The 13632-nt window shown below is 32.9% G+C and overlaps 1 protein-coding gene and 1 long non-coding RNA gene across 2 annotated transcripts; both read left to right on the forward strand.

Annotated features, from left to right (window-relative positions):
- Positions 1-2764: 2764 nt before the first annotated feature.
- On the forward strand, positions 2765-3881 carry LOC121173257 (uncharacterized). The gene is made up of 2 exons (XM_041007901.1): positions 2765-2803; positions 2885-3881. Exons 1-2 carry the CDS (start codon positions 2765-2767, stop codon positions 3563-3565), a joined length of 720 nt encoding a protein of 239 aa, XP_040863835.1. The 3' UTR covers positions 3566-3881.
- An 8322-nt stretch (positions 3882-12203) lies between these two features.
- On the forward strand, positions 12204-13632 carry LOC102667322 (uncharacterized). Its single transcript, XR_417517.4, has 2 exons — positions 12204-12872; positions 13354-13632. It is a non-coding gene; the product is annotated as an uncharacterized lncRNA (long non-coding RNA).

Consider the following 13632-nt stretch of genomic DNA (forward strand, 5'->3'; position numbering starts at 1 on the left):
AAAATATTATTTGGTTAGGTTGGTTAGTTAATATGAAAATATTATTTGGTTAGTTAGAATTAAAATTTTATTTAGTTATTGTATATATTGTTAGATATTATTTGGTTATTGTATATAATATTTTAGTATTAGTAGTAATTACAACATAGAATATTATTATTAATTTTTTTTTATCAAAGAATGAGAATTTTATTATGAATTCTAGAAATATCTGTAAAATAAAATATATTCTAACTCAAGAGAAATATAAAGTTTTCTAAAATAATTATTCTTTCTTATCAACTTGTTTCAATTATTTTTCTAAATTTATTTTATTTGTATACTACATATGTTGTATAGAATCTAAATTAATTGTATTCTTAATTATTCGTAGAATTAAAATATATGATGTACTTTTGCAGGGGGTTGACAAACTAATTATTCTTATGAGTTTTAAATAAGAAATTATTTTATAACTTAATCTCTCGTCAAAAAAATTGTATGAGTAAGTATAATTGAAAACAATATTATATATTTGTTTAGTTAGTATAAAAATATTACGTGTATATATATTTAGTTGTTGTATATATTCTTAAATTTTATATGTGTGATATTAGCTTTTGTAGTATTAGGTATATATTTAGACGGATGATAATTTAGCTTAATAAATATATATATACATGCATGATACTTTAGGATGACATACGTAATATTAGATTTTTTAGTATTAGGCACAAGTTAATATTAACTTTAGGTATATATTTATAAATTTTAGACACACGTAAATTTTTAGTTTTTGTAATATTAAATATTTGACACTTAAATAAATAATTGTAATATTAGACACTTGACACACGTAAATTTATCTTTTTAGTATTATAATTTTGTATTTTAAATAAATGAGTTGATACTTTAATATTATTTGAGTTAATTATTTTTTAGTTAGAATGGTATATATATTATTTGTTAGTTTTAATTTGTACGTTAATATTATTTGTTTTAGAAAATTTACGTGATTAAATATATGATACATTGTACATTATTATTATTTTTGTATATATATTGTTGAAATGATTTTTTGCATTTCAATATTTGTTTGTATTATAAATAATTTGTTAGTCCATATTTTATTCAATTATTTATTTGTTAATTGTAGAAAAAAAATATTACTAATAAATTAAAGTTTTTTTTACATGTATTTTAATTTATGTATAGAATATATTAAAAATTGGCCAGTTTGATTTTTTACAAATTTATTGTTATATATTTAAAGTTTACTAATAAATTAAAGTTTTCTTCACATGTATTATATTTTATTTTGCAGTAGCAATGACATCTTCATCATCATCTTCATCACATATTAACATTAAATCTGACCCCATCGATACTGATGTATTATGGATGCAACCTAAGCATGTTTCAGAACATGTTTGGAATGGGGAAGAAGAAAGGAAATTACATATCAGACGAGCTGTCCCCACGTATCAAGGGGAAGAACAAATTCCAGAACAAAATTTTCCTTTTCTTCAACAATCTGGTTTCGGGTGGATTATCAAGATGGGATACTTAAAAATAAATGCCTCACTAATTAGTGCTCTGATAGAAAGATGGAGGCCTGAAACACATACTTTTCACATGAGATGCGGAGAGTGTACTATCACTCTACAAGACGTCTCTGTGTTGTTAGGTATAAGTGTGGATGGTTTACCATTAATCGGTCCAACAAATCTTGATTGGGATGATTTATGTGAGGACTTATTGGGAGTCAGACCATAAGAAGGTGAAATTAAAGGTAGTGTGGTTAAATTAAGTTGGCTGGCTCACCATTTTGATCAAATTAATAATGACGACGACGAAGAACAAGTACGAAGGTTTGCCCGTGCATGGATACTGAGATTTATTGGAGGTGTCTTGTTCGTTGACAAAACCAGTAACATTGTTTCGCTAAGGTACCTTCAATTTTTACGTGACTTTGAAGAATGTAGCAGATATGCATGGGGAGCTGCCGTAGTTGGTTTTCTATACAGAGAGATGTGCAGTGCCACCGATTATAAAACTAAATCAATCGGAGGTATGTGCATCTTACTACAATTGTGGGCATGGGAACGATGTCCAACCTTGGCTCCAAAGAGGACTCCTTCCCAAATAGAAAATATACCACTAGGGCACAGGTCAGTCATTTTTAATAGCGTCTTTCATTTCAATAGAATAAATGGTTTTAGGGTATATTAAATTTTATTCTTTGTAGGTGGCTGCGACGTGGAAACCAACATATCGACAATGATGATGTGAAAGTTTTTCGTCGCAAGTTGGATATTATGAAACATCATGAGGTAAGAACCATGCTACTGTATTTGTAAAATAAAAAATTATATGTCTTATTTTACTACAATGTTCACAACTATGTTGTTATATGCAGTTTGTGTGGGAGCCTTACCCATCAACCGTTATATCATTGTTGCCTCGTGTGGGAGCCTTACCCATCAACCGTTATATCATGTTGCCTCCCGTTTGTTTAGTCGGAAGTCTCGCGTGGCACCAACCGGACAGAGTCTTGAGACAATTTGGGATGCAGCAACCAGTTCTAGAGTCTCCTTCACAACCCCTAAACATTCATGGCATAACATTAAAGGGGAAACATGACGAAAATTGGGGGCAATTGTTCGCCCCAATGATTCAGCAGTGGAATAATCGCCATGCATTTAGGGTCGACGCATATCCCCGACAAGAAGGCCTATTGAGTTTTAACTCGGACTACATGGTCTGGTATAGGCGAAAGACAAAGATGTTTGTTGACCCAGAAAATGCAAAGACGGCTACATTGGTATTTTTTAATTTTTTTCAAATTTTAACTTGAACTTTTATTTAATGATGGCCATTAATTTTGTTACCCTTATAATTGCAGGCTGAAGTTGCGGAGACATTACAATACATGGTGTCTCCTCAAGGGAGGAATACATGGACAGTTGATGATCTCGTGCCTTATGTGGAAAAAATTACAATTTTATCCGAAGAGCAAGAGAGAGTCACTGAGCCAGTGTCACATGGTCCCGCATCAGAGCATCAATTTCCCGCACAACAGTTTCACATGCTTCAGTCAAGTATTGAAACTCAGGGGATAGACAGAAGAAGGGACACTGTTGAAGCGGAAGAATATTCCCAACAAATGGCGGAGCGTGGCCATGGAATGCGTTACACGCCACAAACATTTGCTGAGTATCCGACACAGATGTATCCGTATCCTTTTCAGGGTCATCACACTGATACTTGTGCAAGCCAGCAATCGTTTGGTGGTGTTGCGGAAACACAAGCTCATTTTTCATGGCCCACAATGACCCCTTCACAGCAATATCATGGCCCAATTCCAACACCTAATGCCCCGTTAGGAACACAATGGAATGTACCGGGACAAATACCTAATACGGGTGACTTATTCGGTGTTGATTTGCGTCACGCATTTTCTGCGGAGGCTGACGAAGAAGAAGCGAGGAGGCATCGGGGCAGAAGAAATCCTGATCGCCAAGCACGAAGATGGGATCGACCATGTGGCACATCCTCACGGCATCACGGACACCAAAATGAATGATTTGCATGTCTCCGTTTATTAAGGCTTTGTTGTATATTTGTAATTTGACATTCATGGCGTAATGTATGATATTCAGTTTATTAAGGCTTACTTATGGATAGAATTTATGTCGCGTATCAAACTATAATAATCAATGAACCCTAAACCAAATAACAAAGGTAGCCAAAAGGAACAAACTAATGTTTCTAAGTAACGATGAACTTCAATGTGAACTAAACCCTAACCCCTAAGAATTAGCCCTAACCCTAAAATGTTCAGAACTAAACCCTAACCCTAAAAATAAAAAAACCTAACCCTAACCCCTAAGAATTAGCCTAACCCTAAAATTTTCAAAACTAAACCCTAACCCTAAAAATAAAAAAACCTAACCCTAACCCCTAAGAATTAGCCCTAACCCTAAAATGTTCAGAAATAAACCCTAACCCTAAAATAAAAAAAAACATAACCCTAACCCCTAAGAATTAGCCCTAACCCTAAAATGTTCAGAACTAAACCCTAACCATAAAATAAAAAACCTAACCCTAACCCCTACGAATTAGCCCTAACCCTAAAATGTTCAGAACTAAACCCTAACCCTAAAATAAAAAACCTAACCCTAACCCCTACGAATTAGCCCTAACCCTAAAATGTTCAGAACTAAACCCTAACCCTAAAAATAAAAAAACATAACCCTAACCCCTACGAATTAGCCCTAACCCTAAAATGTTCAGAACTAAACCCTAACCCTAAAATAAAAAAAACCTAACCCTAAAAAATAAGAACTAAACCCTTACCCTTAAAAAAAGTAATTTTATTTCAACTTCTAAATGAAATTTTATTTCATTAGAAGTACACATTCAGAAAAAAGTAATTTTATTTCAACTTCTAAATGTAATTTTATTTCCCTAAAAAATAAGAACTAAACCCTAACCCTTAAAATAAAAAACTTAGCCCTAACCCCTAAATAAAAAAAATTTAACCCTAACCCTAAAATAAAAAAACATAGCCCAAACCCCTAACAAATAAGAAATAAACCCTAACCCCTAAAAAATAAGAACTAACCCTAACCCTTCAAATAAAAAACTTAACCCTAACCCCTAAAAAATAAGCACTAAACCCTAAAATAAAAAATAAGAAATAAACCCTAAACCCTAAACCCTAAAATATTAGAACTAAACCCTAACCCCTGACCCCTAACAAATAAGAAGTAACCCCTAACCCCTAAAAAATAACAACTAACCCTAACCCTTCAAATAAAAAACTTAACCCTAACCCCTAAAAAATAAGCACTAAACCCTAAAATAAAAAATAAGAACTAAACCCTAAACCCTAAAATATTTGAACTAAACCCTAACCCCTAACAAATAAGAAGTAACCCCTAACCCCTAAAAAAATAAGAAGTAACCCTAACCCTTCAAATAAAAAAAATTAACCCTATCCCTAAAATAAAAAAAACTTATCCCTAACACCTAACAAATAAGAAGTGACCCCTAACCCCTGAAAAAATAAGAAGTAACCCTAACCCTTCAAATAAAAAAAATTAACCCTAACCCTAAAATAAAAAAACTTAGCCCTAACACCTAACAAATAAGAAGTGACCCCTAACCCCTAAAAAATAAGAAGCAACCCTAACCCTTCAAATTAAAAAAATTAACTCTAACCCCTAAAATAAAAAAACTTAGCCCTAACCCCTAACAAATAAGAAGTAACCCCTAACCCCTAAAAAATAAGAAGTAACCCTAACCCTTCAAATTAAAAAAATTAACCCTAACCCTAAAATAAAAAAACTTAACCCTAACCCCTAACAAATAAGAAGTAACCCCTAACCCCTAAAAAAATAAGAAGCAACCCTAATCCTTCAAATTAAAAAAATTAACCCTAACCCTAAAATAAAAAAAAACTTAGCCCTAACCCCTAACAAATAAGAAGTAACCCCTAACCCCTAAAAAATAAGTAACCCTAACCCTTCAAATTAAAAAAATTAACCCTAACCCTAAAATAAAAAAAACTTAGCCCTAACCCCTAACAAATAAGAACTAACCCCTAACCCCTAAAAAAATAAGAACTAACCCTAACCCTTCAAATAAAAAAACTTAGCACTAATCCCATAGTTCTAAACACTAAAACCTAAGGCTTAGACCCTAAACACTAAACCAAAATACTTAGACACTAAACCATAATGACTAAGTCCATAGTTTGTCATTGTAGATAGTTAAAAAAAAAACTAAGGTAGACAAAATACTTAGACACTAACGTTTCTAACTAACGATCAACACCAATGTCACTCAACCTCGATTGATCCACTCCATTTATTTCAACTTCTAAATGTAATTTTATTTCATTAGAAGCACACATTCAACAAAAAGTAACTGACGATTTCATTGAAGACCAACAAGTAAATACATTGAACAAAACCTAAAGCAATACAAGTCAGTCATGTAACATACATAAATCAATTAAATGAATTACTCCCACGGTCAGATTGCATTGGACATCGGCGCCTATTGTGCCCTTCAGCTCCACATCTACTACATTTTTGTCGGTGGTCAGATGGTTCGACTCAATCCATCTCATTCCTTATCCTTGTTGATTTTGGCCGACCTTTCGCACGAATTGTAGTTGGGTCAGGGATTAGTGTCCATGCCTCATCAGAAGGAGGAATTGCCGTTTCATTCCCAAGAGGCCACCACTGTGCGGAGTATGCTTTTAAGATGTGCTCATTGGTGTAAACAACATCTATATATTGGTAGTAGTTCATGCTCACGTAACCACAAGCTGCAATAATGTGTGAACATGGATAGTGAAGCGCAGAATACCTTCCGCATTGACAATAATGGCCATTCAAGTTAACTGCCCATTTTTGTCCGCCACGTTGCGTTATAGGATTGAAGGTCTCCTCTACTTCAAACCTTGTCGAGTGGATATCGTACACGCGAACGATGTGCGAACAAGCTTGTTCTTGATTTTTCCTAAGTTCTGTAACAAGCTTAGAACAATAAACTTGGCCTTCTCTTAATTGTCTTTGGGCTTGGCGACCACGATCAACAAAGTACTTTCGGCACCTACTATATGTTGACTTGACCAACGCTGTTATTGGAATGCTGTGACAATCTTTCAACACCTTATTCACACATTCTGATAGGTTGGTTGTCATGTGACCATATCGTCGTCCAGATGTATCGTAAGCCATGCTCCATTTTTCCTTTGAAATGCGATCAATCCATCTTGATATGGCTGGACTCAGTTGATGAAATTTTTCTAAGTTTTGATCAAACACATGCTTGCAAGGAGTGTACGCTGCATCAAATTTGTTATCATCAAAAGTTGTACGTAGACATCAAACTCAAATTAAATTAATGTATAAAATAAACCTTACCCAATTTCTTGAACAACTCTTTTTGTTTCGCGTTGTTGAATTTGCGATTGAAATTGCTGGCTATGTGTCGGACGCAGTACACATGATAACCATGGGGAGGTTGCCAACCAAGATGTTCGTTAGCGACAACAGACTTTATACTCGCGTGACGATCAGATATTAGACAAATTCCATTCTTATCTGTGACGTGTTCACGCAAGTGGGCCAAAAACCATGACCATGCTGTTAGCGTCTCGCCTTCGACCACGACGAATGCTAGAGGAAGAACACCACCATTTCCATCTTGCGATGTGGTCATTAACAGGGTCCCATGGTATTTGCCGTATAAATGTGTGCCGTCAACTTGTATGATTGGCTTACAGTACTTAAAAGCCTCTTTGCATTGACCAAATGTCCAAAATACTCGATGAAACTGACGATGTTCGCGACTTACCCTATTACCAACAATAAAATCGTCATGTAGTATTTGAAAGTAAGAGCCAGGAGAATGATTTTGCATGTGTGTTAGCCATGACGAGAGTTTCGCATACGACTCTTCCCAATTGCCATATTCAATTGCAATCGCCTTTTGTTTGGCCATCCATGCTTTTCTGTATGAAACCTTATAGGAAAATTCACTATTTACCCTTTCTTGAATCAAAGAAATTTTTATTGATGGATCTTCTCTGATCATGCCTGTAATTCAAATAATAAAATAAAATTACAAATTAAAATAACAAATAACACAAAAGTAGGATAATATGAACATAAAAAACATACCTACTACGCAAGTCGCAATTAAATTTGAATCAAGCTTCTCATGGTCTTGTGTCATAGTCATATTTAGACATGTGTGCGGTCCACCCCATTGTGTCACTTTCCATGCATCAGTTTTTTTGGATAAAATTTCCCTCATATAAAAAGGGCAAGGAGACTCTTCGGTGTTGTTGGGGCAACAAACGATATATTTGTGTGATTTCGTTTCAACAACCTTAAAAGTTTGATGCACCTTCATCACATATTGTTTCAGTGCATTTTTTACCGCATCTTTACTGTCAAAATCCATGCCAACATATAATTCTTGTTCAACATTAAAAGTCGTTGGCATGTCCAGACCACAAATGTCCTCCTCGTCCGGATGACTCCAATTGATATTATTATAATGCATAGCATCATTCCAAAATGGATTTTGAATTTGTGGTACACCTAATAATTTTAAAAAAAAATCATGTCAACAAACTACTCCTATTTAGTTACCATTAAATACAATTCTCATAAAAAGATAGATGTATTCAACTAATTTTGTATTTCACAAACATTTACCTTCAGTTGGGTGAACAATTGAAACTGGTTCAACGATGTCAGTGACTTCATCGTCTGTATCAGATATTCCATCATCACTATCATCTTCATCGAAAGACTCTTCAACGTATGAGTTAGATGCAAGGTAATCATCATCATCATCATCTTCATCATCATGTAAATTACTTATATTTCTTGGCAGTTCCGATTCATGATGAGATACATTACGTTCACATGACGTAACAGAATTTGCAGCATGAAACATCGAACCACCAGCAACATCATTTTCTACGTACAATTCTAGAACTGACATTTGTTGTTGTTGTTGAAAACTTTCGATCATAGTTTCAACATCTTCGTCATCACAAATTTGCAACGCAACATATTTTCCTGAAACTAAAAATCTACAACTTATAGTAGAAATAATTTTATTATTTTCTAACTTTACCTTATCTCCAATTTTTTTTTCAAAGCATTGAAACTAATTCCGCGTTTAATCTGAATGGCCTTTTTACTGCCTTCAAATATTACACCATCATTGTCTTCATATACTCTTCCGTTGAAATACAACATTGTAATAATTGAATTCATGATATACCTACATCATCAAAATTAAAAATAATTAATCATAACAATAGTAGTTTTAAAATAAATAATTACTCATACTAATTTTATAATAAAAATTCTAATTAAAAAAATTAATTCACTTAAACTTTGCCTTCAAATATTAGTCTAACAAATAAAATCATTACTTCAATTAAATATCAAATATTTATTTGCTTCCTCTATTAAACTTAAACTACGCATTCATACTTTATTCTAAAAAAAAGTACTCTAATTAAATAATTTATGGAAAATTCCTCAACTTCAAAAAAATTCCAGACAGACACAAAATGGAAGGGTTATAAATGAAAGGATTACACTTAAAAAAATTTCAGACGGAACATGGCCAACACGCCTAGGCGCCCCAATATTTGTATCTTCGAAGTCATTTTTTAGTACTAATTAACGAGAACAACTTACTTAACTCAAATGACATATATTCGGTAATGAAGGATATATCATATATATACATATGAGAAAATTAGTAGGAAAGTATACTGTCTATATATAGGAGTGGAGGAGACAGACAAATAAGGCGTAATTTTTCCTCCATCTCTACTTAATAGTCTCAATGGTTAATTAATTAAATTACATGCACGTATAAGGCAAAAAATACTCGGTGAACAACTAATTTGAAACTTAGTGAGACAAGGAGATAAAAGAAATATATACAATTCAAGTATAATAACTAATATGATATATGTGATAAAAACAAAGAGATACAAAATTAGTGAGTGTTAAAGAATTAATTCAACTATATTTTTTAATTTTCTGCACTAGTGATTGCTTGGAGAGATAAAATATTCACCTATTATTTTTCGAAAACTGGACAAGTATTAGACCTGATCTAGTATAAAATAATCTAAAAATCCAAGTAAACTTCTTTTATGATTATTAAAAATCAATAAATTACTAATAAATATAGTAACTAAAAATTGTTATTCCCATGTTAGTAAATTTAAATGACGGGACTTTTAAAATTGGTAATATTTTTCTTATTGTTTTTATAATTAAAATTACAATTTCTTTTTGTTAACTTATACTAAATTTTATTACAAGTAAAATAAAACTTCGTACTCAGAACAAACCACAAAATACTTAAGAAATAGCATGTAATTATTTTTTGTCTTAAATTAAATTATATCTCAAATAATACTTCAGACGCAAAAACCATTAACAAAAAGGCTTACAAATAATTACTACTAATATTTTTTAAATTTAAAATGTAATTTAAAAAATTAATACACTTAAATTTGAGCTTCAAATTTCATTCTAACCATAATATTTGTTACTTCAAAATAAAAAATTTGTACATCATAAATAAACAAAATGAAAGAAAACTTTAATTAAATAAATATAAAACATCCTTACTTACTATAGAATCAAACTTCAAAACTCTTTCTTCCTCTTTCACAATACTCTCTTCAGTCTCAAATTTATGCAAGTGCAGAGTGTGATTGAAGTTTGCTCTATTTAAAGAATTATTTTAGCAAAAAGCTACGTACACAAATTTATACACCATTATTAAAGTAACTCTGTATGGAAGTCACCTCCTAGATGCCTAACTCATTAAGCTGTCATGCATGCATGTGATTTCTGATTTCCCTATCCAATACAGTGCCCTATTCTCCTCCCTAGTCTGCATAAAAAAAATTTCAGTGCATGTGAACCTAGCTGCATCAGATCAGGCTTGAGTCTCATCATTCAGCATCACTCTCCAAGCTTCAGTCCCATCAAACCTGTCCACGTGGAGTGGTTTAAAATTGTTATTATTATATAGAAAACTGTATGTTTGATTTATGGGAAAAAAGTGTAAGAAGAGAAAAATAAGGAAGGAAAAGGAATAGAAAATATATAAATGCTTTTTTTTTTTTCAAATTGTATGATAAGAAAGAAATAAAAGATAAGAAAATTAGTATTGTTCTCTTCTTGTTTAGTTGTATAGAAAGAAGAATAAAAAATGTGTTTAAAATTATAAAAAAATTTAAAACAAAAAAGATAAAAAAAAATGAGAAAAAAATTGTTTAATTTGTGCATGAAAGAGTACATTTTTTGTGTTTTCCATCTTCTTTGAACAGAATAATTTTTTAGTTTGATTCCCACAAAAATGTTTTCAGTCTTCTAAATAAAAAGCTAAACGATGAAAAAGATAACGAGCCTCACCTTTTTCGTCATTTGCCTTTTCCTGCTTCGACATTTTGGAAAAACAAACACTTAGGAGTTTTTATAGTGATAATGCACAATCATTATTATCTCTCTATTTCTCTTTATATGTGTGTCTATATGCATGCACGTATATGTATATAATATGATGAAGATGTATTAAATGAAAAATGAGAAGAATTAATTTTAATCATTAGATTATAATTAAAAAAAATGATGCTTAAGATTAAAACTTCAATTTTTAATACATCATGTTTATCAAAGTGAGAGAGCACCATTATAAAAAAATTTACATTAGTTAAAAAAAACTGCAGATACCTTAATGTGTTTGTGTATGCCAACATTTGTGAGTGCATTGATCATATTTTGAATACCCTTTGCAACGTAGGCTGCTATAGGCCCTGGTGTGACCTCGTTACCTATGATTATGTATCGAAAATTAACGTCCTTTATGTATGGAATGACATTGGTTTGGACCCATGTGTTGGCTGCGTTTTGGTCCTGTGCTATGGTTTGTACGTCTTGCCCCTATCCCGCCAGCTCCAAAGGCGGGACTGCCCCTATCCCGCCAGCTCCAAAGGCGGGACTGCCCACGTAGGCATGTCCCGCCAGGAGAAATGGCGGTATGCACTGAGAATGTTTTTCTCACTCCTACTCAGCCTATCTCGCTAGGAGGAATGGCGGTACCCCGTGCCTGTCCCGCTGTTGCTACTAGCGGTATCCACTATCCCGCCATTGCCACTGGCGGTTCACGCTTCCCGCTAGTGTCAATGGCGGCACCCACGTAGGAAACAGACCCCCTCTGCAATTTGTTATAAATGAGACCCCCTTCCGTAAATTGTTTATAAAAGAACCCCTGCACAGTAAATTTGCCTCACACCGATCACAACAACAAAAGAGCAGCTAGCAATCCTATGTCTAATTGTTTTGATCGTTTACGTATTTGAAATGTAAATTGTGTGAATAAAAAAATTAGTTTTTGTTTTAAAAAAGAACCACTAGCACTAGGATAACTAAAAGTAATTGAGAGCAATTGCTTATTTATATATATATATATATTTTTAATTCATTTGTTTATTTATATAATTAAAGGACGAAATATTTTTAAGAAAAATTAAAAATTCATATTAACCAATTTAGAAAAAAAAACAAAATTTTCAAAACAAAAAAAATAGAATTAAAAAAATGAAAAAGAAAATTAAAATAGAAGGTTGAGTGCAGATTTCCTTCGGAACATTCAAAGCAAGAAAAAAAATAAAAAGAAAGAAATTGAAAAATAGTCGTTAGAGAAAGGAGGAAAGAGGAAGGCACAGAATGCATTCTGAAACAAAGATAAAGAAGATCGATTGGATTGGCTTTGGATGTGAAACAAAGAAAGAAACAAAGAGAAAGAGAAAATCATGGTTTTGTTTTGAGTTGAAATTGAAACGAAAGAGCAAGAAATTATGAAAAAAAATGTTAGGAGGTAACTTTGACGGTGGTGATTAGTTTCCTCCCAAGTTGTCGTCACTGTCTCTGTCTCTGTCAGTGCCTCTGACCCAGTTTGGCGGTGGTGATGGCTTTGACGAGGAGGCATTGTTTTTGATATACCCGGAACTGCAAGTGTTGGAGTGGGAAGAAACCCTCGTTCACCTTTCTCCCCTGTTTTCCCCTAGGATTCTTCCTCAGGTTCCTAATCCTAGGGTTTGACGAGGCACTGTTTTCGAAGAAACCCTCGATCACCTTCCCCCCTGTCACTGTCAAAGAACACTTCCCCAAAGCTTCTTCCCCTACCGACTCCGATATTGTTGCAAGAGTTGTTGGAGTGGGAAGACACCCTCAAACATCTTCCTCCCCTGTCAGAGAACACCGCCCCAAGCCTTCTTCCCCAGTCGACTCCGACTCCGACTCCAACTCCATTTATTAGTTGTTTTCTCTCTTTTATATTATGAACTCTATGTTACATCTTTTTGCTTGATGATGATTACTGTGTTATTTTAGATGATGAATAATGCATGTTAATTGCATTTTAGTCAAATATTATTTTTTTTTATCAAATAATACATGTTATCTCAATAGTCAATACTGTCATTCCTTGGTAATTTCTGCTTTTCTCAGCACATAAAACTTTTAGAAACCCATGTTCTTTCTGAATTGAAGCATGAAGCATGAAGCATCCCTAATCTAATTTTTAGCAATAGGAAGTTACTTTAAGTTCCTTTTTATGTTGTTTATTTTGAGCAACTAAAAGCATTTACCGTTACAGGATCCATGAAGAACACAGGCACTGTTCTATTGTGTCTCTTAAACTATTTCATTTTTTAAATCTTTCTTCTTATCATGGTTATTCGATATTTGCAAATGTGTTAGATATTTATTTTTGTCATTTTTTCCTTTTCATAACTAGCTATATCCTGAAGAGCTTGCTATCTATGGCAAGAGAGATTGGAAGAACATTTCAACACATGTTAAGACAAGAACCAAGACTCAAGTTGCTAGTCATGCCTAAAAATATTTCTTCATCTGAAAGCCTTAGAAAGGAAAAGAGAAAAAAAGAGCATCTATGGCATGACCTTGTAATTGTATTGAGTTTTTAATGTTAAGTTACATAGAAATTATAATGTAAAGTTCCAAGTTACAATTTTGATGCTTCTTGTATTATGTTAATATTTGGTATTAAGTAAAA

This window comes from Glycine max, chromosome 13 (assembly GCF_000004515.6).
Source record: "Glycine max cultivar Williams 82 chromosome 13, Glycine_max_v4.0, whole genome shotgun sequence".
NCBI lineage: Eukaryota > Viridiplantae > Streptophyta > Magnoliopsida > Fabales > Fabaceae > Glycine > Glycine max.